Source organism: Heteronotia binoei, unplaced genomic scaffold (genome assembly GCF_032191835.1).
Source record: "Heteronotia binoei isolate CCM8104 ecotype False Entrance Well unplaced genomic scaffold, APGP_CSIRO_Hbin_v1 ptg000334l, whole genome shotgun sequence".
In the NCBI taxonomy this organism is placed as follows: Eukaryota; Metazoa; Chordata; class Lepidosauria; order Squamata; family Gekkonidae; genus Heteronotia; species Heteronotia binoei.
The window spans coordinates 434,761-461,412 of NW_026800018.1; the positions used below are offsets into that span (position 1 = coordinate 434,761).

Sequence of the window (26,652 nt, forward strand, 5' to 3'; positions counted from 1 at the left end):
AGCCAACATCCTACCTGGAGGAGGGTGCAGCAGTGTATCAGCAGGGAAGCTCCTGGAGAACAGCACGGCCCACTGACGAACGTCTATGCCAGCAAAGGTCCAGCGCATAATGTCTAACGAAGGTATGCGGGGAGGACCACGTGGCAGCTTCGCAAATGTCTCTTAGCGGCACACCTTTCATGAAAGCCACGGAGGTGGCCATGGCCCTGGTAGAGTGGGCTCTAATAGGTCCAGGGAGAGGTCTCTTATTTAGTAAATAGCACAGCTTTATAGTCTCTGTAATCCACTTAGAGATTCTTTGGGATGAAACTCTGACGCCCCGCAAAGCCAGAGCATACGAGACAAAGAGTCTGGGGTCCTTACGACCCGGTCCTACCCGATGTAGGTAGAAAGAAAGTGCTCTTTTTACATCCAGGGCATGAAGCTTTTGCTCCAATTCTGTACGTGGATTGGGAAAGTATACAGGTAAACATATTTCTGAGTTCAAGTGGAACGAGGAGATCACTTTTGGAAGGAAAGTGATGTCAGGTCGTAGCCAAACCCCTTCAGTGCTGAATCGCAGATATGGGTCATCACAGCGTAACGCGGCAAGCTCTCCCACCCTACGTGCGGAGGTAATAGACACTAAGAAGGCTGTCTTCCATGACAGCAACTGAAGGGAACATGTCGCCATTGGTTCAAAGGGTTTCCCCGCCAACGCTTGTAAACCCCCTGGCAGGTCCCACATGGGGGCCGGGCGCCTTGTTGACGGATAGAGCCTCATAAGACCCCGTAAAAATCTTTTAGTATCTGGGTGTGTAAAAACCGAATGACCTTCGATTTGTTCATGGTTGGCTGAAATGGCCGCCAAGTACACCCTTATTGATGACACTGCTAGACCTTTGTCCAGTAAGGAGAGCAAAAAATCCAGAATAATCGGAAGGCCCGCTGTTCTAGGTTCTGCCGAGGCGCTTGAGGCAAAGTGCCCGAATTTCGACCACTTGTACTCGTAAGACTTCCGAGTAGATGGCTTTCTACTGTTCAGGATGACATGTAGTGCCCTTACCGACAATGCCCCTAAGCCAGCCTCCACGCCGTTAGCTTTAGGTGCAGGACGTCGTGGTGTATCACCTGCCCTTGGTGGGACAGAAGAAGGTCCGGAACCATGGGGAATTGATGGAAGATTCCCTTGGACAGTCGTAGAACTGGGGAGAACCACTGTTGTCTGGGCCACCACGGGGTAATGAGGATCCCCCTGGGATGCTCGCTGTAAATCTTGTGCACCACTCTGGTGATTAGTGGAATTGGTGGAAATAGGTACACGTGTCTTTGAGACCAAGGGAAGAGCAAGCCGTCTCCCAACGACAGCGGTTCCACTCCTCCCCTGCAGCAAAATTTTTCGCACTTTGAGTTGCTGCGTGTGGCGAAGACATCCACCTCTGGTGTCCCCCACTTCTAGAACACAGGTTGGAGAAGTTCCCAGTTGAGCTCCCACTCGTGGAGTGTGGCACCTCCTCGACTGAGAAAATCTGCACAGGCATTCAGATTGCCTGGAAGGTGAGTGGCCGTTAGAGTTGTGTTTGTTTCTCTGCAGATTTCCCATATCCTCAGTGCTAACAGACACAACTTCCTTGACACTGTGCCGCCCTGCCTGTTTATGTAGGCTAATGCGGTTGTGTTGTCCGTCAGGATCGCCACTGTCCTGTCTGCAAGTAATAGGCGAAAGGAGAGAATGGCGTGATGAATCGCCAATAACTCAAGAAAGTTTATGTGGTACCGTAGGTGGCATCGAGGCCACTTGCCTCCCACGCACAAGCCCTTTACCTGCGCTCCCCAACCCCACAGGGGTTTGTTTGTGGAATGGAGCCCCTTGTAGAAGGTGCCCTTTCCATTGCCACCAGTCCAGGGTAGACAAGACTGGTTGTGGAATGGTCATCTTGCGAGACGGGGGGTCCGTCTGGCATCTGAAGTTCTTGAGGAACCACAGTTGCAGTATTCGCATGTGGAATCTGGCGAACAGTAGAACCGCTGTGGTAGATGCCATTAGGCCCAGAAGGCGTTGGATCTGCAGTGCCGTGACCGATGAGTTGTGAAGGAAGACCTGTACCAGGGAAATGATGTCTTCTGCCCTCTTTACTGGTAGGAATGCCCTGCATGCTCGTGTGTCCAGGATAGCTCCTATGAACTGTACCCTCTGGGAGGGTTGAAGGGAGGATTTCTTCCTGTTGACCTGCAGTCCCAACTCTCGTAGGAGGGCCAGGGTGGTGTCTATCTGTTGTAGCAGGAGAGTTTCTGAATCTGCTACCAGGAGCCAATCGTCTATATATGGGAACACTGTGATTCCCTGTAGTCTCAGATGGGCTGCCACCACTACCATTGTCTTTGTGAAGACCCTCGGTGCCGTGGAGAGGCCGAAGGGCAGAGCTCTGTACTGATAGTGAGTGTTTCCTATGGTGAACCTGAGGAACCTCCTGTATGCTGGATGTATGGTGATATGAAAGTAAGCGTCCTGCAGGTCCAGGGTAGCCATCCAGTCTCCCTGATTGAGAAGAGGAAGGATGTTCGGCAGGGAGGTCATTCTGAATTTGTGGTGTGTCTTGCAGAAAAAAAAAGTATAGTCTCGCACTTCATGATTAAACTTCCTCCATATATCTTCTAAATTTTCTTGTTTAACTAATTCGAAGAAAGACTTTGGCAATTTCCCTTCTTTCCCATCATTTTTTTCCCCTCCAGATCTATCCAATGAGTTCTCGACTGTTCCATTAAGATCTCCCATTAAGAGTATTTGATCATAAGTCAACTCATCCAACTGTTGTGTAATGTCTTTAAAAAAAGCATCCTTTGCACCGTTAGGTGCATATAGTCCCAATAACAACGTTTTTTCCCCACTTAATATTATCTCAACTGCTACAAATCTTCCATCTTTATCTTTAAATATTAACTTTGGCTCCAATTCTTGTTTAATATAGAAAACTACTCCCCTTTTCTTCTGTTCAGCCAATGAAAAAAATTCCGTTCCCAATTGTTCATTCCATAAAAATGTATAATCCTTTTGTTTAATGTGTACTTCTTGCAAACAAATTATATTACAATTTTGCTTCTTGATCCAATGAAATGTTGCCCTTCTTTTTTGTGGTGAATTTAGTCCATTAACGTTCCAAGACAGTAATTTGTAATCCATCATGTTGCAAATTCTTTATTTTCTTCAAAAAATCTACTCAACTCCTGAGCATTTGTAATTGTAACTCTCTTCCCTTGAAGTTCAAAACTCAAACCTTCAGGTATTATCCATCTGAACCTCGTGCCATTGTCTTTCAGTTTTTCTGTCAACTTTTTGTATATTCTCCTGTCATTTATCACTTGTCTTGGCAGCTCCTTCATGATTCTCACTCTACTGCCTCCTACTATCAGTGACTTTTCAAAGTTTTTGTTCATGATCCTTCCCACCATTTCCTTTGTCATATATCTTATAACAACATCTCTTGGTAAATTGTTTTTCTTGGCAAAAAGTGAATTAACTCTATACATGTGATCATACATGTTTTTGGTCTCATCTGGGTCTTCTTCTAAAAATTCTGCAATTATTTTTATTATATATCCTTTCAAATCACCATTCTCTGCTTCAGGTACTCCTCTCAGACGTATCTGAGTTTCCATTAATTTACAGTCGTGGATTGTCACTTTTTCTTGAATTTTCAACAAGGTGGTATCATGTATTTTTACTTTCTCTTCCACCCCCTGCACTTTCTTAGCTGTTTCCTCAGGTTTTTTTTTTTTAATCATCCACTTCTTTTTTAATCTCTGTGATAATTTCTTCCTTTAATTCATCTATCATTCTCCTAACTCCTTTCATTATTCTGACTTCCATGGCATCCAATTGGTCCTGCATTTTCTCTAATGAAAGAGCCCTTTGTCGGGTCTGCTTGGGTTCAGACATTTAAGCAAAAAACAAAGGGATAGAAGAAGTAAAAAAAAAAATACCAAAAATTTTGGTCTCACAAGTTACAAGTTTAACTACCAAATTAAAAAGATCTCAATTTACTCTTTTAGTTAAACTTTATTCTATCTTCCTCTGAGCTTCCTAGGCCAAGATATACATTTTTTTAAAAAAAAATTCCCCTTTAAAAAATGATGAAATTTTTGACCTCACCAATTTGCAATCTGACAGTCAGGTTCAATAGAGCAGGACTTGCCCTTTCCAGCAAGCCCAATTTCGCTGGTTTCTGAGCCCCCAAAATCAAGATATTTATCAAAGAAGTCTCTAAAATTTCCAAAATGGCGGCCGCGATTTTTTACTTCTTCTTCTTCAAAAAAATTTCCCTTTTAAAATCACCCTAGGAGCCCACAAATAATGTAGCCAATAGTTCTTGTCTTCTTACCCTTTTTCCAGTTGATTCTGACAATTTTTAATGTCCCAGATTCTTTTAAGAACAATGTTTTGGATTTAGCCTCCCAGCAATGGCTGCCGATGTTTCTCTATGGTATAGAGTAGGCTTTTTTCTTTACTGCTTCCTGCCTCTGTCACCATCAACTCTCATGGAGATCTCACGATACTTGACGTACTTCCTGTCTTGCTCAGAAGTGCTGCAGGTCTGTTCCAATGTGACGCAGTTGCTTTTTCTTCAAAACCGCAGATAGACTAAACAATGTTCCTTTTCACTTTTTAGCAGTTTTTAGCACTGTCCTTTATATTTAAACAATCCAAACTTCACCCCTTCCTTCTTCTTCTTGCAAGCTTTCTATTTTTCTTTTTCCCACCTTTTAATTTTGTCCCTTTAAGCTATAAATAGCTCCGGAATGAAAAGAAAACTTCTGTACCTTTTGTTCCAGTTATCCAAGTTTCCACTGGTCTTTCAAAGCTTTAATTGTTTAGAAATGTCCAAGAAGGTTAGGATCCTGACGAGCTTATGTCAAATCAATGACTCTGAGAACTTTTGCAGACGTTGACTATGCAGACTCCATGAGACCCCTCAAAGCCTCAAAGAAGACCTCTCCAGGGCTTCCTTTCAGCCAAGGTAAATCTCTTTAAAGTTTCTGTGCAAGTCTTGGACCTTTCTCTCACTGAGAAAAGTAGGCAGTAGGCATTAATTTGCCCTCTACTACCCCGAACAAAAGTTTCAGCCTGCTCCCGTTATGAGAGACAGCTCAGCTCGTCATTTTCCTTCCCCGGAAGTCCCTGAATTTGTGGTGTGGAATGAAGAGATTTAGGCCCCGGAGGTCCATGATGGGTCGAAGACCCCCGTCTCTTTTGGGGATTGTGAAATATCGGGAGTAGAACCCTTGTCCCTCCTGGTTTGTCAGGACTGGTTCTATTGCGTTCTTCTGAAGGAGTGACTGAACCTCCTCTCGTAGTGTAGGTGATGTTGTAGTGTGAACGAAGGTGGGAACTGTAGGATTTTGCTGGAACTCTATCTGGTAACCCAGTTGGATTATAGATAGGACCCATCTGTCCGTGGTGATTCTGGACCATGCCTGCAAGTGGGGGAAAAGCCTGGTATGGTCCGAAGCTGAGGGGAGGGAGGAGGAGCAGGGGGAAGGGCAGTCAAAGTCCCTGTTTGGGCTGCCTATTTCCCTTCTGGTGAGAGGATTGGGAAGAGGCAGAAGAGTATTTAGATTTGGGATTGTATGGAGGCTTGGAGAAGGATGCTGTACTCTTTAGCCTCCATTGCTGCTCCGCGGGTTGTTTCGTGAATGGTTTCTTGTTCCAGGGCTTGTTCCAGGGTCGTCTGTTTTGAGATCTAGATGAGATGGGCACTCCCAGGTTTCTGGATGTTCTGATACTTTTGTCCATCTCCTGTAACACGGAGTCCGTGTTAGCGCTAAACAAGCCGTTTCCATCAAAGGGGAGGTCTTCGACGTATGACTGCATGTCTGGCTGTAGTGCAGTCGACCTTAACCAGGAGTGACGTCTTAGGGTAATGGCTGAGGTGATGGTCTTCGCCCCTATGTCACCTGAGTCTTTTGCAGAATTGAACTGCTGTTTGGCCAGCGTCATACCTTCCTTCTGAATCTTTTTGATGGCGCTTTTAGCCTGTTCAGGAAGGCCTGGCAAGATGCTCGACAGCTGGTCCCATAGAGCATATTAATAGCGCCCCATGCATGCTGAATAGTTTGCCACCTTGACTCCGAGCGAGCTCGCCGAATAAAGGTGTCTGCCTAAGTTGTCTAGCTTCTTCCCCTCTTTATCTGGGGGGGATGCATGTGTCTTCCTTGCCTTTGACGATGAGGCCACTACGACTGAATTCGGCTTGGGATGGTTAAACAGGAATTCAGCTGTAGATTCTTGGATACGGTACATATGGTCAAGCCTGTGCGAGGATATAGGTGTTGAAGCAGGCTTGTCCCAGGAAGATTTGGCTGTGTGCAGCATGACCGTAGTTAGCGGCAAGGCAATGGCTGTAGAGGTGTCCATCTGGACGATGTCGAAGACGTTGTCTGTGACCACAGGTTGAGGTTGGACTGTGGGCAAAGATAAGGTCTGGGCCATCCGTTTTACGAGGTCCCCATAGGATTTGAGGTCTTCTGACGGGGATATGGGCTGTTCTTCAACCACCTTGTGTGAGGGTGATGGCTCTTCTGGAGACGAAGAAACTCCTTGCTCCTCCTGGATCGAGCCCTCCTCTGATCTGGGGAGCCCTCCAACGATTCAGTGTGCTCTGATGGAGGTCTTGGAGTGTCTGGAGCCTTCAACGACTCTGGGGTTATGACCTGTTCCGTGCCTCGGGAGCGTGGGGAGACCTTTTGCTTACGCGGTGATTCAGCGTCTGGCGGCTTCGACATAGATGCCGATGGGGCATGTTTCGGGGGTCTATACAATGTTCGCGACCTGCACGAAGCTTCCCAATCCGACTGCCTTGGGGGGAACCAAGGAAACATTGAAGGCAACGGGTACGACCCGTACAGGTACTGCCATTGTTGCTGGTCCCAGGGTATTGGTGGTGGTGGCCTCCGAGGTGGAGAGCGGTCTCTGGGTAACGCCCTTGGTAACTGCGCGGGGACCTCCCTTCCTCCGATTCCTGAGATCGGCGTCGACGTCGAGGGCTCTTGGATCGATCTCTCTGCACGCTTCTGGAGCAATCACGCCTGAGGCTTCGGGATCGATGCCGAGGCATGGAGGAGCCTCCTCTAGGAGGGCTGCAGGATCGGCCCCGACGAGGGCTGTCCGAACGATCTCGAAGGGGAGATCGGGACAGAAGGGTTTCTGCCACAGTATGGATGAGTTCGGGTGGGCTATCTTCCGCCCCCGAGCGTTGTGTCAGTTCCAGGTCACGATCGGAGTCCGATGAGATGGCAATCTGGGTTGACATGGAAGCCAGCATCGGTGGGCTTAGCCGACGGCGTGGCGAAGCGAAGAGCTTCAGCGGAGGTATGGTAGTGGCCGTCGATTCTGATGGTGAGATGGGAGAGGAAGATGCAACAGCCCTGTGTTTGAGTTTGTCTGTCTTCTTCTTCCTTTTTGCTTCCGGATGCGCTCCCTTCTCCTCCCTTGGCCGTTTTGCAGGAGTGGAGGAGACCAACTTAGATGCCGAGCCCGTTCCTTTTGCGGGGCGATCGGCGTCGGTAGGGGGTCTGTCAGTATCGACCGACTCCGATGTCGACAGTTTGTGGTCTGCTGTCGACATTTTCTTGGGGGACAATGCCCGTTCCATTAGAGCTGCTGCTAGGCGGGCTGCCCGGTTCTTTTTGGTCTGCCTCGAAAATTTTGCAGTGTGTGCATGAGTCTGGTATGTGTGACTCTCCCAGGCAGAGTAGGCAAAGAGCGTCGCCATCAGGAGGGGCGATTTTGCTCCTGCACTTTGCACACCTCTTGAAAAATCCCTGCTTTTCCATGCGAGGGGGAGGGGGGGTGAAGAGCGGGAAAAGGGAAGGAACCAAAGAAAAACTGAAGATCCTTTCCGCTTCTACTCTCACCAAACAAAAATGAAGCATATATAGAAAGTCTCTGTGAGTTTTGAAATCTGAATTCTAACAACAACAAGAAAAAGTTCACCGACCATAGCGAATGATCGACTGATCCAAGCGGCGGTCAGAAGAGAACTGGCAGGATGTCCGCTCCAGTCCCAGTGGGCATGCGTGGTGGGGCTTCTGCACATGCGCACTGGGCCTGGGGCGCGGAAATCCGCAGCTTTTGAGTTTACCGATCGTGATCGGCGTGGGCGCCTATATCCCATCAGTGTGATGCACAGAGACCACGAAAAAGATCTGCTGGTGCTCAGAGGCTGCTAGTGCATTTGCACTCCAAGCTGCAAGAGCTGAACTACCAGGACGGAAGCGAGTTGAGTGTTGGAGAGCTCAGTCGGTGGGGAGGACCTCCGACTCCCGACACGGATCCTCTCATGGAGGCGAGTGGCATATGATGACTGTAGTCAAGTTTGCTAAGCTTGCCCTCCTCCTTATCCTCCCTGCAGCGCAAATTCTGACAGGTAGTGAGGACTTCAATTTCAATGTCGAGTTTGCTCCTTTGAGAGAGCAGTCAGCATCGGAATGGGATAAGAGCCATGAGAGTTTCCCCTGCTCTCAGAGGGCTCGGGCACCAACATAGCAAGTTGGGCCATGCATCATCCACTCTTTCCAGTCGGTGTGAGAGACGACTTGGGCTTTGTGCACAGGCGTGTAGCTCAAGTTTTCCTTCATCTGCGGGAACGACTCAGTACAATGCAGGAGTAGATCTACATTACGTTGAGAGTCGTCCTGAGAAAGGATGAGCAGAAGAGGGGGCCAACAGGAGAGGAATTTGCTTTCCCACATTAAGAGCCATTTTAAAAACACCCTCCAGCGCTGTTCCATTTAAGGAAAGGCAGTGAAAAAAGGGGGGGTGTCCGAGACTGAGGAAAGTAAAGTCTTGCACTTTCCCCTCCCACACTATGTTTATTTAAGGTTTCTTTTGTTTTGAGATGTAAATAAGAAGAGAATATTTGAAGAGGGGGAGAAGGTGTAGCGAAAAGTTCCGGCTGGAGCGAGGAGATTGACTGATCGGCACAGTGGTCAGAAGAGAACTGGAGGGATGTTTGCGCCCGCTCTGGTGAGCATGTGTGCTGGGGCTCCTGTGCATGCTCACTGGAGTCTGGGTGCAAAAATCCTTTGGCTTGTTAAGTACCGATCGGGGTCAGCGCAGGCACGCTACCCCATGGGTGTGATGCACAGAGACCACAAAGAAGCAAAACCATACCTTTTAAAATCCATTGACTTTGAGGGACTTCGAAAGATGTTAATCTGTATAGGATTACACTGTCAAACACTTATATATTTTAATTTTCATAAATATGCCCACCACTTTATGTGCCAAGTAATAAACTACTGAATCCATCTTCTTAAAGCAATAAAATAAACACAGGCTTGATAAAAGAACAGAACAAAGTTGGAGACCAGTAGTACCTTTAAGACCAACGAAATTTTATTGAGAATGTAAGTTTTTCTGCGCTAAAAGCACACTTCATCAGACAATAGTATGGGATGGAATTAGCAATCCTACATATATAGAGAGTGCACAGTGAATTAATATGCAAAATAGTGAAAATGTTTTTAGCATATTAAAAGAACGACCATTGGTACTTACCGCGAGGGGTCATTCTCCTCTGAGTACAGGAGGACATCTTGGGTGCTTTCCACTATCTTGTCAGGGAGGCAGGAAAAAGAATTATTCTTCTTCCTCTTCCCATGACCCTGGAACACCCTTCTCCTCAGTTGGGAAACTCCGGGAAGCAGTTCCTAGACTATCAACCTTACTCAGAAAAATCTAACAGTAATAATGAGTTAAGATGCAACAAGCATAACAGAAAAAGAAAGAAAGAAAGAAAGAAAGAAAGAAAGAAAGAAAGAAAGAAAGAAAGAAAGAAAGAAAGAAAGAAAGAAAGAAAGAAAGAAAGAAAGAAAGAAAGAAAGAAAGAAAGAAAGAAAGAAAGAAAGAAAGAAACAGACATGGCAGAATAGACTCTAGTATGAGCGATGTAGTGAGGTGGGCAAGATGTCCTGTACTCAGAGGAGAATGACCCCTCATGGTAAGTACCAATGATCGTTCTCCCTCTGAGTCGGAGGCCATTATGGGTTCTCCTATAGCAGTAGACTAATGACTGGGTGGGGCATTGCTCTCTTCCAGGAACACATGTTGTAAAACTTTTCTGCCAAATGCTGCTTCTGCTAAACTGTAAGTGTTTAGTTTGTAGTGCCGAACAAACGTTGAGATAGAAGACCATGTTGCGGCCCTGCATACTTCGTCTATTGAAGCATATTTGTTAAAAGCCGCATTAGTTGCTGCACTTCTGGCTGAATGTGCTGTGATCCCTCTGGGTACTTCTAATTTCATTGCTCTATAGGCTTCCGTAATGCATTGCTTAATAGCATAGCTGATGGCTGAGGCTGACATCTTTTGGCCCAACTTTGGTTGTGCAACGTTGATAAACATGGCATCCGTTTTCCGGATTGGTTCAGTCCTAACTAAATATGCCTTCAGGCAACGTCTAACATCTAAGTTATGCCACCTTAATTCCCTGGGATGTTTAGGATCTGGGCAGAATGATGGTAAATGAAGTTCCTGGGACTTGTGACACTTAGACACAACCTTGGGCTTAAAAGTGGGATCTGTACGAAGGATGTCCTTGTGAAAAACGCAGAGTTCTCTCTTCACAGACAGCGCATTAATTTCCAAAACCCTTCTTGCCGATGTGATTGCTATCAGGAAAATGGTCTTCAAACGTAACCATCTTAGAGAAATGTCCTGCGTAGGTTCAAAGGGTGGTTTCGTGAGTGCAGACAAGACAGTATGTAAACGCTATGTCGGAAATATGTGAGCCTGTGGAGGACACTTGAGGGTGGCCCCCCTTAGGAATTTCTGTACGGGTGCATGTCTGGAAATGTCTCTTCCCTGTATCATTCCCAATACAGAAGTTAATGCTGCTACTTGTCTACGTAAGGTGGCTGGTTTCAGTCCAGATTGTAGACCATCTTGTAGGAATTCCAATATGGATTGAATTGATGGATTTAGGGGGTCCCTTGCCTTTCTGCGACACTACCTATGAAATGCCTTCCAAGCAGTATTGTAAATCCTAGTGGTGGACTCCTTCCTGGAGGCCAATAATGTGTTAGTAATCTCTGAAGAATAACCTAACTTCAGGAATGTAGACCGTTCAATTTCCACACAGTCAATTGCAGCCATTCTGGGTGTGGATGCCAAATTGGGCCCTGCGTCAACATGTCTGGGGAACTCTCTAGCCAGAGAGGCGGAGTTGTCAATAGCTTTTGGATAGTAGAAAACCATGGGCGTCGTGGCCACCACGGGGCTACTAAGAAAACTTGCGCCTTCTGGTATTGTACCTGGCGAAGAAATCTCAATAACACCGGAATCAGAGGGAAGGCATACAGTAGGCCCTGAGACCAAATCACTGTCAGTGCATCCATTGCTGCTGCAGCCAGATGAAAAAATCTGGTGCAAAAGCTTGGTACCTGATAATTGTTGTGAGAAGCAAACAGATCCATGATTGGTCGTCCAAACTGTTTGACTATCTGTTGGAATACCAACGACTTTAATCTCCATTCCCCTAGTTGTATGGTCGTTCGACTGAGCCAATCTGCCTGAATGTTGGTAATGCCCTTGATGTGTTCTGCCCTGATGGACAGAAGATGATATTCTGCCCAGTTGAATAATGTCTTTGCTTCTCTGCACAGAGCCGAGGATCTCAACCCCCCCCCCCCCGATGGTTCAGGTAAGTCTTTGCAGCCACATTGTCTGTTCGTACTAGTATGTGTCGCTTCCACACTAGTTCGGTGAAGAATAATAGGGCTAGACGGATTGCTCGTAACTCTAATACATTGATCAGAAGTTGAGTCTCTGATGGTGACCAGCGACCCTGTGTTGGAATGTTGTCAAGTGTTGCTCCCCATCCTGACAGACTGGCATCTGTGAACAGCGGTATCTCCCCAAGAAGGTAGTAAATTCTCCCTTGTCGAAGGTTGGAATCCCTGGACCACCACATCAAAGATTGCTTGACCGCTAAGGTGACATTAATCTGTGGATTCTGTTTTTCCATGATCTGGTATTGGTGGGGGCAGAGTAAGTTTTGTAAAAGTCTCATATGTAGTCTGCCCCACTGAACTGCATCTATGTTCGAGATGAGCAAACCCATCAATTTGACTAAAGTCAATAACGAAGTGTGGACATTCCGGATGACCAGATTCATGAGCTGCTTGCTTCTCTGTATCTTGTCATTTGGGAGAAAAAGAGAATTCTTTCGTGTGTCTATGATCACCCCCAGGTGCTCCAACCGTTGTGTTGGTTCTAGAAAACTCTTGGATAGATTTATGAGAAAACCATGTTCCTGTAGACGCCAGATAGTTGTTTGGACATCTGATAGAGCTTTCTGATTGGACGATGATCTGATCAAAACATCGTCTAGATATGGATGAACATGAACCCCCTGTTGCCTGAGATGGGCCACAATGTTCACCATCACTTTTGTGAATACTCTGGGGGCTGTGGCTAAGCCGAAGGTGAGTGCCCTGAATTGGAAATGTCTGTGTCCCACGCAGAATCGAAGGAAATGTCGATGGGATAAAAGAATCAGAATGTGTAGATAAGCTTCCGTTAGATCCAATGACGTGAGGAACTCCCCTGGTTGCAGAGCCTCTGTGATTGACTTTAGGGTTTCCATACGAAAGTGTCGGAGATGAATGAATCTGTTGAGAAACTTTAGGTCGAGTATTGCTCTCCAATCTCCGTTCTTCTTGGGGACAGTGAAGAATATTGAATACACGACTCGACCCATCTGTTCTGTTGGTACGTGTTCTATAGAATTGATTTCGAGAAGATATGCTATGGCTTTGTTCATTATTGATCTCTTTGTAGGATTCTTTCGATTCGGGGACAGTAGGAAACGGTGGGGTGTTTTTGAATTCTACTGCATAACCGCACGATATGATCTCTAATGTCCAACAGTCTGCCTGGGAAGCCTCCCAGGCGTCTTGAAAATGATGTAGTCTTCCCCCTACCGGAATAGAAGTCCAGTCACGCCTTGTTGAACTTTGGTTCCCGGTCCTGCTTGTCTCAACGGTCTGAGTTCTGTTTGGAGAATCTAGGATTATTGAATCCTTTCTGAAGGGGTTGATTCCAGGACGATCTTTTGGTATCTGAGTAGGGTCTAGATCTGGCCAAGGTGTGTGAGGAACGAAAGGGCTGAGAATAAAAACATCTTCTATCAGGTCTCCGAATGTTCCTTGGCATGGCCTTCTTTTCGTCCTTAGTTTCCACTAAAATCTTGTCTAAGGCACTACAAAAGAGTTTTTCTCCTTGAAACGGATAAGAAATCACGATTTGTTTGGAGTGATTGTCTGCGGGCCATGCTCTCAGCCAGATGCCTCTTCTGGCTACTGTCCCTGAAGCCAAACCTCTGGAACAAAAGGTGAACGTGTCTAAAGAAGTGTCGGCCATGAACTCTGCTGCCTTAAGCAGCCTAGAGCTTCCCTCAATTAACTTCTTATTATTTTCTGGTAACAGCTGGGTGAGTCTCCTAGCCCAGACAACAGCTGCTCTACATACAATAGAGGATGCTGTACATGCCTTTATTGCCATGGTTACCGCCTTGTGTGACCTCTTTAGTGCCAAATCAATTTTCTTGTCCCAGTTATCCCGGATGGAACCATGGCCGTCTTCTGACACCAAACCCGAGTTTTGAAGTGTGGTCACTGGGACGTCCACTACTGGAACCTGTAACATCTCGTTTGCAAAAACAGGTAAATCATATAGCTTTTTCACAAACCCAGGAAACTGACAATTGGAGTCAGGTTTTCCCCATTCAGCTTTGAGTTGTCTCTCAAAGAATTGTGGAAATGGGAAAACCTTAGTAGTTGTGTGTGAACCTGGAAAAAACTCCCTATCCCCTGTAGTTTTGTTTCTGGGATTGGTATCAGTACTGGTATTCTCCTCAGAGGAGGAGGAATCCTGGAGTGCCAGTGCTGCCATGACTCTAGTTAACAAATATTGGAAATCATCAGCTTTAAAGCAACAAACTGACTGTTCCAGAACACAGACATCCTCCACCTCCTCATCTGAGATAAAACTCTCTTGATCTTTGGGCTGTGACTCCACATCTGAATGAATCTCCTCTGAGTCTTCCTCTAGTAATCTAGAGTCAGTAATCTGCTTTCTGGCTGCCTTAGTTGGCCAAATGGCCTCTTTGAGCACACTTTGTTCTGGGCGACGTGAAGGGGGAGGAGGAAGGGAAGGAGATCTGGACCCCACTGACCCCATGCCCATAACTTCCGATTGGCAAGCATTGAATAACTCGGGCCTAATCGTTTGTTGGAGCATAGCCATAAACTCGTTAGAAAAAGGCCCTTTTGGGTTGGGTACATTACCACACTGTTGCATCAGGGCTGGGTCTACCGTGGAGGCTTGATTTGACAGGGGCTGGCCTCCTGTAGTGGCTCCCGGCTGGAGATTGGCAACCATCCCATGGGGCAAAGCAGATAGCTCATGGCGCCGATCGGGTGAGATTCGCACCAAAAAACCCTCATCCAAATGTCTGCCGCCAGTTGCAAGCTTCTGATGAGGAGGAGCTTCAAATGTGTCCGCTGGTTCCTCTGGACGCTTCTGCCTGCAGTAACTGTAGTCACTAGAGCGGGAAACGTTGCCGGGAACCGCAGCAAGCTGAAAAGACATGCCAGTCCCGGAGTCTTTTCCCAAGGCGTCGGTTTGAGGGCCGAGGGAAGACGTGTCTTCCAAGAACTCGTCCCTGAAGCCTTCCATCTGCTGCTTCTTGCAGCGCTCAGCAAAGAAAAAAAAATCAGCTGCTTTGAAGTGTCCACGGCAGCGTCGTTCCCTCACTGATTGTGAGGGTATGAAGGGAAATAGAATTAAATCTAAACAAATGGTGACCATATAAACTAATCTTGTTATTTCTGTTTGATCTTTGCATCTGTTAAACATCTTCATTACGTCATATGCTAATTTGCTGCTTCCCCTCTACCTCTATATATGGACACTGTATCTGAAGAACTGTGTATGCACACAAATGCTTACGCCTTGAACAAAATTTTGTTGGTCTTAAAGGTGCCACTGGACTCCAGTACAAAAGACTGTTTTTGAAATATGGAGATTGCTCCTTAATCTGAGACCTGAAATCTCTCTTAAATTGTGTTGATACCATAATTACTGATCCCAGAGAAGGTTGCCCTAACCTCTGAGAGAATGATATTTGCACATTAGTGGAAAAAAACCAACATTGTCTGGCAAATTAGACTGGTTCATAAAGATGTGAGAATTGTTATCAATAGTGAAAGAAACAACAATTAAAAATTCTAAGAATAATTCAGAAAATAAAAATTGGCAACAATCAGCTGCATTTTAAAAAAACCGTTATGATTATATATGGTCCAAATTATATATTGTTGCATTTTAATAAATAATTTTTAAAAAAGAATTTTAGATTTGGTTTTGATTTAGGCTGAATCAGCCAATCAGGTGAATCCATATATATATATATATATATATATATATATATATATATATATATATATATATATATATATATATATATATATATATATATATATATTAATTTGGTATATTTCTATTTCTGGAGTCAGTCCTCCCTTCTCAGTTTGCAAGTCAACATAGATGTGTATAACATATTCTCAACAACCCCCTCTGAATGCAGATACTTATTTCCACAAACATAAGGCATACTCTCCCCCTGCAAGTTTTCTACAGACTCGGGGGGGGGGGGGGCTCTCTGAATATTTAAAAAAATACATTGGGAGGTTTAAATTCCACCCAAAATAAAGTGTTGTCTGTTGCATAAGCAGACAACGCAACTTACCATTGAGGGCCTAGCTGCTGCTCCTGTGGAGCTGATCCAGGCCCAGCTGTGGGGGTGGGGAACGCTGGGCGCCACTCTGGGCCTGGCCACAGCAGCAGGGATTACTGGGAGCTGTTCCAGGCCCGGCTGCAGCAGTGTGGAGACTCTGGGCACAGACACAAAAGTGGAGAATGCCTGGAGAGACTCCAACCTGGCCGCAGCAAACACCAGGAGCTGCTCTGGACCTAGCCACCACCAGGAGCTGCTCCCAGGCACTACCACCACTGCCACGTAGTAGAAAACAGGGTATTGACTTGGGGGAGAGAGAAGGAAGCAGGACTGGCTTGGGGGTGGGGAGAGAGAGAGAAAGATGGGGTATTGGCTTGGAGGAGAGAGAAGGAAGGAGGATTGACTTGGAGGGGGGAGAGAGAAAGACAAAGATGAAGGGACTGACTTGGTGGAGGGTTAGAAAGAAAGGGGAAGATGGGGAGAGGGAAGGAAGCAAAAGTGGGGGAATGCGCCTTCCTCATGAGCTTCCTGCAGTTTCCCACTTGTAAAACATAAATTGCAGTCTAGCACTGAAGAATATTAGCCCTCTGGATGTCTATCTGCTAAAAGCTATATATCAAAGCAGAGCATACTAGCAGTAAGAAGAAGCAGCTTTTATACATTAGGACATTTGCCCTACAAGTGGTATCATTTCCCAAAGCATGATAAACCAACAAAGCCCTAAGCTTGACTCTTACAGCAGAAATCTAAACATATCCTCCTCTTTCCAAGAGTATTTGTAGCACCTGAATTATACTTTGCTTTTGAGTTATTTAGGATAAAGGGGAGAGATTAACTGAAAGTCTTATCCTGAAGAGGACATTAGAAACCAGCATCTTATTACTACTATGTTAGATCAAACTGACTGGACAGTGAAATAAGGCAAGAGTAATGCCCAGTGACCCGAATCCTGAAAACACACATCAGGTCTGTGACCTCAGCTACCACAACACTAAAGCTCTCCTGCTATCATCCGGTTAAAGAAAGGGAGATTGTTGAAATATGGTCTTTGAGGTTGGCAAGTGAAAACACCTAAGATGAAATGTTCTATTTTTTTTTTTTTTGCCTATAGGCCAGCAGAAAATGGCTCATAGCTCAAACCACAGCAACAGTCCACATGTTCATAAAGTGTTTTGAACAGTACTACCTGAACTATTTTGCAACTATTTAGGCATTCCACGATAAAATACCTGGAATAAGGCCTGCCAAAGGCTGATTTTCTTCATCTCCATCTCGATAAGCTTGCCACCAGTTTGGATCTTCCTGGCTGATTACATGGAGTATATCTCCCTTTTGAAAGGATAGGCCTAACTCTCTGCAAGGGACATAGGGGTCATCAGATGGATCATAGTCAAAGTGAGCTTTCACGTGGATCTAGGAAACAAAGAAGTATAAGCATAAAACAAAAGTATGTATCTGGTGTATGTTTCCTTTTAAGTATAGGAGATAAGGCTTACTTTCTCATACAAAACAAAGATTCTCGCAGGAGCAGTTCTCAAAAGAGTTCTCTCAGTCCCACCTACCTCATAGGGTGTCTGTTGTGACGAAGGGAAGGGAAAGGAGATTGTAAACCACTCTAAAACTCCAAGTGAGGGTGGGGTATAAATCCAATCTCTTCTTTTATTATGATAATTTTAGGTTCCTAAAGTTTTAAGCTGATTTATGCTTTAATTGGTGTTTTTAATGGTTTGTTAACTTTAATGATTGTATTATATTTTCCGTCATGTTTTATTTTGGGAACTGCCTGAAGCCATTCTTTGAAGAGGTGGTATATAAAATTTCTCAATGTTTGTTAATTACGTCAAATGGAAAACGACCCAAAATTTTAAAAAGTACCTCAAATTAAGATGGGATACATTAAAATAGCAAGAGGTAATATATGAACTGATCACCATGAGAACACTAGAAGTCTGTATGAGCTTGCTATGAAGAACTGCATCAGTGGACTTGGATATATCAACTCTGATGCAGCTCTTGAAAGAATAAATAATTGGCTAGGGTAGCAGGGGGTGGCAGTCCTTCGGCTTCTTCATTTGAGGAAATGCATGAAGAGGTCCAGGAAGGATCTCTTATCTTCCACACACAGCATACCTTAAATTACAACTGAGTTTCAAATATTTCTCTGTGCACATTATTAGTGAGATGCTTTTTTCAACACGATCCACCTGTAACAAGCAGGCAAGACAGCTGGAAAATGTTATACTCTTCCACCAGATTTGCTTACAATATATAGTACCAATTTAAAAATAAAGTTCCTTTTTTAAACTCATTAACATTTCTCCATCCTTTATTCAAACATGCATTTCTCAAGGAGAGATCATTCTGTTTAGATAAGGGTGCGGCAGCAAGTGCTGAGCTGGCTCAATGAAAGGGCACTTTGAAGAATGACTGTACAAGGAATTTCCAAATGGCACAGAAGAAAATGGAGGAGTGGCAGGAAAGCAAATATCGAAACCGACTGCCTGTTCCAGATCAGGCTGATACTTATTTGTCAGCATGTACATCTGATTGCAAAACAAGAAGTCAATGTATGAATTTTGCACAGAGCAGCTTAAGATTAGTACAAGGAAATGCACATGAGGAATTCCTCTGCAAAGGATCAAGAATGATAGCCTTCCTTCTGCACTGTGACCAGGACGTTTGTTTTTTTTAAATAGCAGGAACGCACAGGAACGCAGTTCCGGTGTCTTGGGTGTCATGGGGTGTGGCCTAATATGCAAATAAGTTCTTGCTGGGCCTTTTCTATATAAAGTCCTATGTGGAACAAGGGTGACATCAGGGGCTGTGGCCTAATATGCAAATGAGTTCCTGCTGGACTGCTTCTACCAAAAAAGGCCTGACTGTGACACAATACAATAACAGCTATCTAAAAATCTATGAAATTAGTATTTTATGGAGGGAAAGAGGCATTGCATTCCAATAAACGAAGACAAAATACATCTGTAATTCAGTATGTTATATATTGTAAATGTATTAAAATCACATACCACTGTCTCCTTTGCAGGTGGTGGCTTGCTCTGCTGACTGGGAATCAGCACAAATGTCAAAGTGCCATGCATGTCCGCCTGTGATAAAAAACAGATTTTTCATTGAGAGCTTGCATTTTTTGATATATTTGCTTATTGTGATCAATGACTGTTTGGTGCATGTGTATTTGGGGGGGGGGCAGTTTTGAGAACAGTTGCTGCTTTTGCCAGTCTCTCACTCCATTAGAACATCCTTTAGTTTTCCAGCCTCCTTTATGGATGTGCTATAGCAGCATGGCAGCTGACACTTCCATGGGGATCTGGCATGCATGAGAAACAGTGTTTTTCTGTACTTGGAAACTAGCTGAGTTTACCAGACAAGTTAGACAGTGGGTAGCAAAAAGGAACAGCAGCACACTGGATCATTGCTGAGGGAGAATGAATGTTTAAACTGATGCCCCTTTGCGTGGCCAGCCCTAGACTGTCTGGCACCCTAGGAAAGGCTAATTTCTGGTGCCCCCCTTGTAATGATAACATCACTGAGTCACATGGGAGGTGCCTAATTCAGTGCCCCTAGAAGGCTGGTGCCCTAGGCATCTACCTAATGGCAGGGCCAGCCCTGTCCCTTTAGGTGGATCTAGGAACATTCTTATGTTCACATAGTGGGAAAGTTAGCACCTCTTTGGACAAGCCAACAAATTATTGTATTTTGAGCAAAATACAGAAGTGGAGCCTTGGCATGTTTTGGGGCATACAAGAAAAAACTAGAGGGCTCAGAACATCAGATCAAACAATCCAAGTATAAACACATGTATACCTTTCAAATAATTTAACCCTAGATTCAAGACCTCTAGAGTTCGGCTTAAATAAAATGATGCCTCACTCCAGAATGTGATGCTACTGGACTTTCATGGAAGAACAATTTTAAACCTATACAGTTACTAAACTTCAGACCAAAAACCTCATAAATAGGATTTATCATCTTTTAACGCTCTTGCTATATGAACTTGACATGCTGGGCTACTCTAAACTAATCTTAGTGGATACAACAAGATATACAGGAGGTGGTTAATTGCTAAATATGCAAGTACCCAACCTTTTTGTCACAATTACTGTATAGCAAAACAAACAGATCTGCACTACAATTCAACAGATTTAAATTCACAACTGGCAGGGTGATAACAAGCAGCAACTTCAACTGGCATGACAATAAGGACCCAAACAGATGAAACACTGGGAGAACCATGAATGGATCTTCAAATGTTTTAAGAAGTCTAAGGGCTGCTGTGCCTAATTTGAACTGGAATCATACTACTGGAAGGAAAAGGAGTTTAATTCTTCCACCCAGCCATCTTCGCTTACTGAAATAACATCCATTCTCATGCTGTGGTTTGTGGAAAGGAAAATACCCATCTTTATTGGGGGGGGGGGGTTGTTCTCTATGCTTATCAGAACCACTGGTGTCATTTAATAAAACTCTAGGAATGAAAGGGATAAATCCCAGGGCAAGATCTACATATTTTTTGAGTGGGGGCAAAAGTAAAAAACGGTATGTATACACACACACACACACACACACACATTACAGGGCCTTTTTTGTAGCAGGAACTCCTTTGCATATTAGGCCACACACCCCTGATGTAGCCAATCTTCCAAGAGCTTACAGGGCTTTTAGTGCAGCGTCTATTGTAAGTTCCAGGAGGACTGGCTACATCAGGGGTGTGTGGCCTAATATGTAAAGGAGTTCCTGCTACAAAAAAGCCATACATATATGTATGGATCAATGTTTTTAATATAGATATATAATAAACAACTCTTTTAAACAGAATAAAGTGTGTTGACGTCAATGAATTGTTAATAAGAACACTTTTACGTTATCCATCATAGGTAAGCATTCCTCATAGAATTCCTTTTGTTTTAGGGAGCTAAGGGAGTTCATAGCCAGATATGCATATTAGATATTAGGATTTTAAGGAACTCAGAGGCATGATGAGAGTCATTCCATGGCAAAAAATACTGGAAGGGAATACAACAATGAAATTCAATTCTATCAGAAATTCAATTCAACCAATTAACAATTGGTTTAGAAGTAGAAACTCCAATAAACAATGCATTAGGACTAGGATTTCAAAACTGGAGAGCAATGCAAAAAAATGACTTGGTAAGATAGCAAAAGTGAAGTCCTTTTCATTAATTTCAGTAGGAAAAATAAGCCCACTCATTCTTCCCTTGATTCCCAAACCAAAAAGCACAATGTTTCAGGAGTGAGATAAAGGGGCAAAGCAACTTGAAATGTTCACCATCTTCAAGTACTTGAAGTGCTGTCATATAAAGGATGGTGTGGAATTGTTTTCTGTGGCCCCGGAAGGTAGGACCAGACCCAATGGGGTGAAATTAAATTAAAAGATTTTCCGGCTCAATATTAGGAAGAACTTCCTGACCGTTAGAGCGATTCCTCAATGGAGGTGGTGGGCTCTTCCTTGGAGGTTTTTAAACAGAGGCTAGATGGCCATCTGACAGCAATGAAGATCCTGTGAATTTAGGGGGAGGTGTTTGTGAGTTTCCTGCGTTGTGCAGGGGGTTGGACTAGATGACCCTAGAGGTCCCTTCCAACTCTATGGTTCTATGATCTGAAGAAGTGTCCATGCACACAAAAGCTTATATCCAGAATTAAACTTTGTTGATCTTAAAGGCCCCACTGGACTCAAACTTTGTTCTACTGGTTGATCCTGGATTTAAGAAAGCATTCTAAAAAGCAGAAAGGGACCCTGATCTAGTTCTGTCCCTACCGCCTAACATGATTTCTCTGGTACGTTTGTTTTCCTGTCAATAAAGACAAGCAAGAACATATTGAGGGTGGGTGAGGGATAATGAAGTTTAGGTCCCCTTCTCCACCAACATAGCCAGAATAACCAGCCAGATATAACGCACATGCATACACAAAGACAAGATCTGCTCCCGAATAAGGCTGCATAGCATCAAAAAGCATTAAAAATAAACCCATTTTAGTAATATTTTTTTCAATATTACACTAACACAGAATGGAGGTGGGGAGTTGTGTTTTAACCACTAAAAATCCAAGTGTTTTTTCAGTATTACACTAACTTGGGGGAGGGGAGGAAAGTATCATTTAAACAAAGGAACAATAAATGACTGCAACAGTTCATAAAGCTCCAAGCCTACCAGACGCCAGCACAGTGTCAATCACCTTTCATGCCTTTGACAGAAGTTGGCTACAGGGCAGGCAGAAGCAAAACTAAACTACAAGAACCCGAGTCTTAGAAAGCCCCCTTTTTTTCCTCATTGGGGTACATTTGTGTTTCTTATTACAGCAATAAAAGCTTGTTCCTCCCCATCCTATCAAATACAGCTTGCATTCAGGGCTGGGTTAACAATTAGACCAAGAAGGCACTGGCCTATCCCCCATGCCTTTAGGGGCCCCGGGCTGGCTCCCCGCCCCTTTCCCCTGCTTGCAGCTCTACCAGCCTGCACACACAGCCAGCAACTGAGCTGCTCTTTGCCCAACTTGCCTGGTGTGCCTGTTGCTGCCGTCGTCACCAAGTTTGCCTCTCTCTGCCTCTCCCTCACAGCTTTGTCAAAGGGGCTTTTGAGAAGGTGCCTGAAGGCTGTAGTGGGGACTGCAGGCAGTGGGGCGGGCGTTCCAACTCTGAGATAATTTGTGAGAGGCCTCCACAGGGTTTAATCCAGCACTGCTTGCATTTTGTGATAAGACACACCTTGTGTTCCCTCCCCTGCCCTACCACTGAACTCGGAGAGAAAAATAACACAGACCAAACCAAAGGCTGCAACTGTTTGAAAGCAAAGGAGACCTGATGCCTAGCAAGAAGAGAGTAAGTCACTCATTCACCTGCCAGCCAGCGCAACTTCATAAATATTTTTTAAAATGTGATAAGAGCAGCTGAAACGGGGGAGGGCAAAGTGTCATAGCTGGAGGGGAGAATTGCAAGGCTCACCTAACAGCTGGTTCATTGGGCCAGTTTGGGCAACAAGGACAAGAGAGAGAGAGAGATGACGAGAGACAGCCAGAGAGCATGCATGCAGATCAGGGTCTCAAGCTGGCAGGGCTATTCCTTCTTCACCCCTTGCCCCCGGTCTACCTCCTCCTTCTCCTGGCTGCTTGTTCAGTCGGAGAACATGCATGCAGATCAGAGTCCCAAGCTGACATGGCTGTTCCTTCTCCTCCCGCCAATCTCCCAGGCCATGCTCTGGAGTTGCAGCTGTTGTAAGGGGCAGACCTGGGAAAGTTGCTTTCTGGCGCTGCTGTCTAAGCATGCAAGGAGGACACCTTAGGTGGCAAGGGCAGTGCAGAACAAAGTGATCGCTTCTCGCCATTCCCTAGCACTGGTAGCAGCAGCAGGATGTGCTCTGCTTGCTGCTGCCTGTATGCATAGAGCAGCTGCTTTGCCAGCATGGCGGCGCCCCGTCTAGTCAGAACCCGGAGCAACTGCCCCCTCTGCCCCCCTAAATCTGGCCCTGATAAATCCCCCCCATGCCATGATCTTAATGTGAAATAGTTATTACCTTTTAAGAATGCATAGACCAGGGTGGCCAAACCTGCTTAACATATAAGTCACAAGGAATAAACATCAGATGTCTGAGAGCCACAAGACATGAACATTGGATGTTTGAGCGTCACAAGACAAGAAGTTAATTAAACAGATGGGGGTGGAGGGAGAGAGAGGTGGAAAGAAAGCAACTTTAAATGTATTCTCCAAGCTGCTGACTGGCTTGGCTTGGCGAAGTGATTTAAAGGGAGAAATGCTTTCTCCAAGCCAGCCGACGAGGTGGTGAGGGCTTTGAGAGCAACACAAATGTGCGAAAGAGCCACATGTGGCTCTCAAGCCAGTTTGTTCACCCCTAGCATAAACTTTATCACAGCTCTCCCAACATCATGTCTGTTTAGGTCTTCAGTATTTTCTATAACAGACTTCACATACCAGTAAGTCAAAAACTTCATTGACATCTTTTCCACGAATTTCAATTCCATTAATTTCAAGAACTTCATCTCCTTCATGCAACAGGCCACTCTTCTCTGCAGCACCTCCTTTCACTATTCGACTAATGATGACAGAATCCATTTCATTGCGTACTGTAGCACCCTGCGTAATTTAAAAAGTAACCATTTTAACACATCAGAAACAGCCTTCAAGTACAAACTGACTAATCTGTTTTGGCCTTTATTCAACTGCATATTCTGAAGACTTAAGGATGCAGTCTTTCTAAAGAGATGACAACTTCTGTGGATGCCCCCTTGTCGCAACAGACCCTCACGCTCTCCCTCATGCTGTGCCTAAAAACTCACTTGTCTAAGGGCTCACTTGCTCACATGAACAAATACGGAGGGAGGGGGGTTCTTCCTGTATCCACTGGTGGGAGTTACACTAGTCCTCAATTCAGAAACTTCCCCAGACTGCTTTTAAAACTGCTTTTAGCTTCCCAACTGTACAGAAAATAGCTAGGTAAACACAAAGCTACTGCATGTAACAACAGATAAGAAAAGTCACTGAATGAATAAAAGCTTAAGACAGACATGTTAAATATATGGCCCAGTGGCCAGCCCAGGGTTCTTATCCATTCTGCAAGCAACTTGGGGGAAACCAGACTGAATGTGGACTTGAAGAGCCTATATTAGGTTATTATATCTCTTGCTGAGGTCAGGGTTGGTGCCAGGGTTTTGGGTGCCATTGGCACCCACCCTCCCGCCTCCGGACAGACAAAAGGGTGAGGGTGGCAAGGAGGGTCAGTAGCAGAGGGCTTCAGTGACTTAGAAGCGGGCCATCTTTCTTGGGATCAGGCACGAGACACTCTTTGCTTAATCTTAAAATGACTCTTTTGCACTAAAAGCCACTTTGATCCTGCTTATTTGGGGACTGAGGAGCAAGCCCTATGAAACAGGATAGGAGTCTCCCTCCCTCCCCATCCTGGGTCCAAATTCTGGACTGGGAGAGAAAGTGGCTGCGCAGGTGCGGCATCCTGAAGTCTGCCTCCCTGAGTGATTTCTGATTTGACAGGGACAATGGGCCCACCAACCTTTCTGCCGTTGCTGCCACTGTCCTCCCACGATCTGGTGGTTCTGGACTAGAAACCCTGCAAGTCCTCCCTCTCTCCTCAAAGGGCGGTCTGGGTTTGGCAGAGAGAAGCCCCCGACACACACCTTTTGTCTTGACAGAGCCTCCCGGTGCAAGCTGGCTGTCGAGGGAGGCAGCAGTGGGTGAGGCAGTGGGGCACGTGTGGGGAGGGGGTGCCCACCCCTGTGGTGCCGGTGCACACTAGGCAGCCGCCTACTCAGCTTACTGGGACACACCAGCCCTGGCTGAGGTCCTTCCTTTCCCAAAATGCAGGCCCTCCTCAGGGTCTTCCTTCAGATCTCCAAGGATTGCTCAACCTTGAGTTGGCAACCACAAGGGGAAAGGAGAGCTGGTTTGGTCCCAAGTAGGGATGGGCATAGACTGTGAAAATGGTGGTTCATTTAGTAGTTCACTGGTGTGCCCGAATCACTGGTTCAGTTCATGTTTTTTGATTTTGTGTACTAACTATGGTTCATTTGATTCAGAAGGGCTAGAAAGTGCTGGCGTGCCATGAATGTGCCCAGCATGATGACGTCACTGGAAGTGACACTATTGCACTGGGCTCATTTGCCAGGGAGCCATGCCTGGTGAAATAGCACCATTTCTGGGTGACCCCCTGCTGATAATGACACACATTAGCCACCCAAAACCCAGCAATAAAAAAGGCCAACGCCATGCTGGGAATTATTAGGAAGGGAATTGAAAACAAATCAGCCAGTATCATAATGCCCCTGTATAAATCGATGGTGCAGTCTCATTTGGAGTACTGTGTGCAGTTCTGGTCGCCGCACCTCAAAAAGGATATTATAGCATTGGAGAAAGTCCAGAAAAGGGCAACTAGAATGATTAAAGGGCTGGAACACTTTCCCTATGAAGAAAGGTTGAAACGCTTGGGACTCTTTACCTTGGAGAAACGGCGACTGCGGGGTGACATGATAGAGGTTTATAAGATAATGCGGAAAGAAGTAATTAGAGAAAGAAAGTAGAGAAAGAAGTAATTTTCTCCCTTTCTCACAATACAAGAACCTGTGGGCATTCGATGAAATTGCTGAGCAGACAGGTTAAAACGGACAAAAGGAAGGACTTCTTCACCCAAAGGGTGATTAACATGTGGAATTCACTGCCACAGGAGGTGGTGGCAACCACAAGCATAGCCACCTTCAAGAGGGGTTTAGATAAAAATATGGAGCAGAGGTCCATCGGTGGCTATTAGCCACAGTGTGTGTGTGTGTGTGTGTGTGTGTGTATAAATTTTTGCCACTGTGTGACACAGAGTGTTGGACTGGATGGGCCATTGGCCTGATCTAACATGGCTTCTCTTATGTTCTTATGTTAACCCATTTCATTTTGCAAGTTGTGCATAGTGTGAGCATCCGAACCAATTTGGAACAAACCACAAATTGGCTATCTTAGGCACGAATTGCAATTCGTACTTCGATTCATGCCCATCCCTAGTCCCAAACTCTGCACAGACAGTTCCTTTCAGGCCTGCCTACTGCCCTTGGCCAAAAGGCCAGGCTGCTCTGTCTGCTGCTACCTCCTCCAGCCATTGGGCTCCTGCCTGTGCCACCTAGGCTGCTGGAAAGATGGCTGGCTGTTCATGTGGAGGCAGCAGAATATTTTTGGCCCCACTTCCTTAAGCCCCATCAAGCTGTGGCTTCCAACTTGCAGGAAGCCCAGGGAAGGAGTTCATAGGCAGAGGTACCTGTAGAAAGCCTCTGGGTAGCTGTCCAAACATGCCCACTTATGGAAATGTGTGAACAGAATGACTGGCTAAGCCAG

The 26,652-nt window shown here is 45.2% G+C and overlaps 1 protein-coding gene across 2 annotated transcripts in view; it reads right to left on the minus strand.

The window, feature by feature from the left end:
• The window catches only part of LOC132590610 (protein PALS1), a 136,473-nt gene that overhangs the window by 30,660 nt on the left and 79,161 nt on the right, over window positions 1-26,652 (minus strand). For both annotated transcript variants that reach the window (XM_060263579.1, XM_060263580.1), the window contains 3 exons: window positions 23,740-23,901; window positions 18,803-18,880; window positions 17,006-17,189 (listed from right to left, as the gene is read on the minus strand). In XM_060263579.1, coding sequence (XP_060119562.1) covers window positions 17,006-17,189; window positions 18,803-18,880; window positions 23,740-23,901 — 424 coding nt within the window. The remainder of the gene's footprint in view (window positions 1-17,005; window positions 17,190-18,802; window positions 18,881-23,739; window positions 23,902-26,652) is intronic.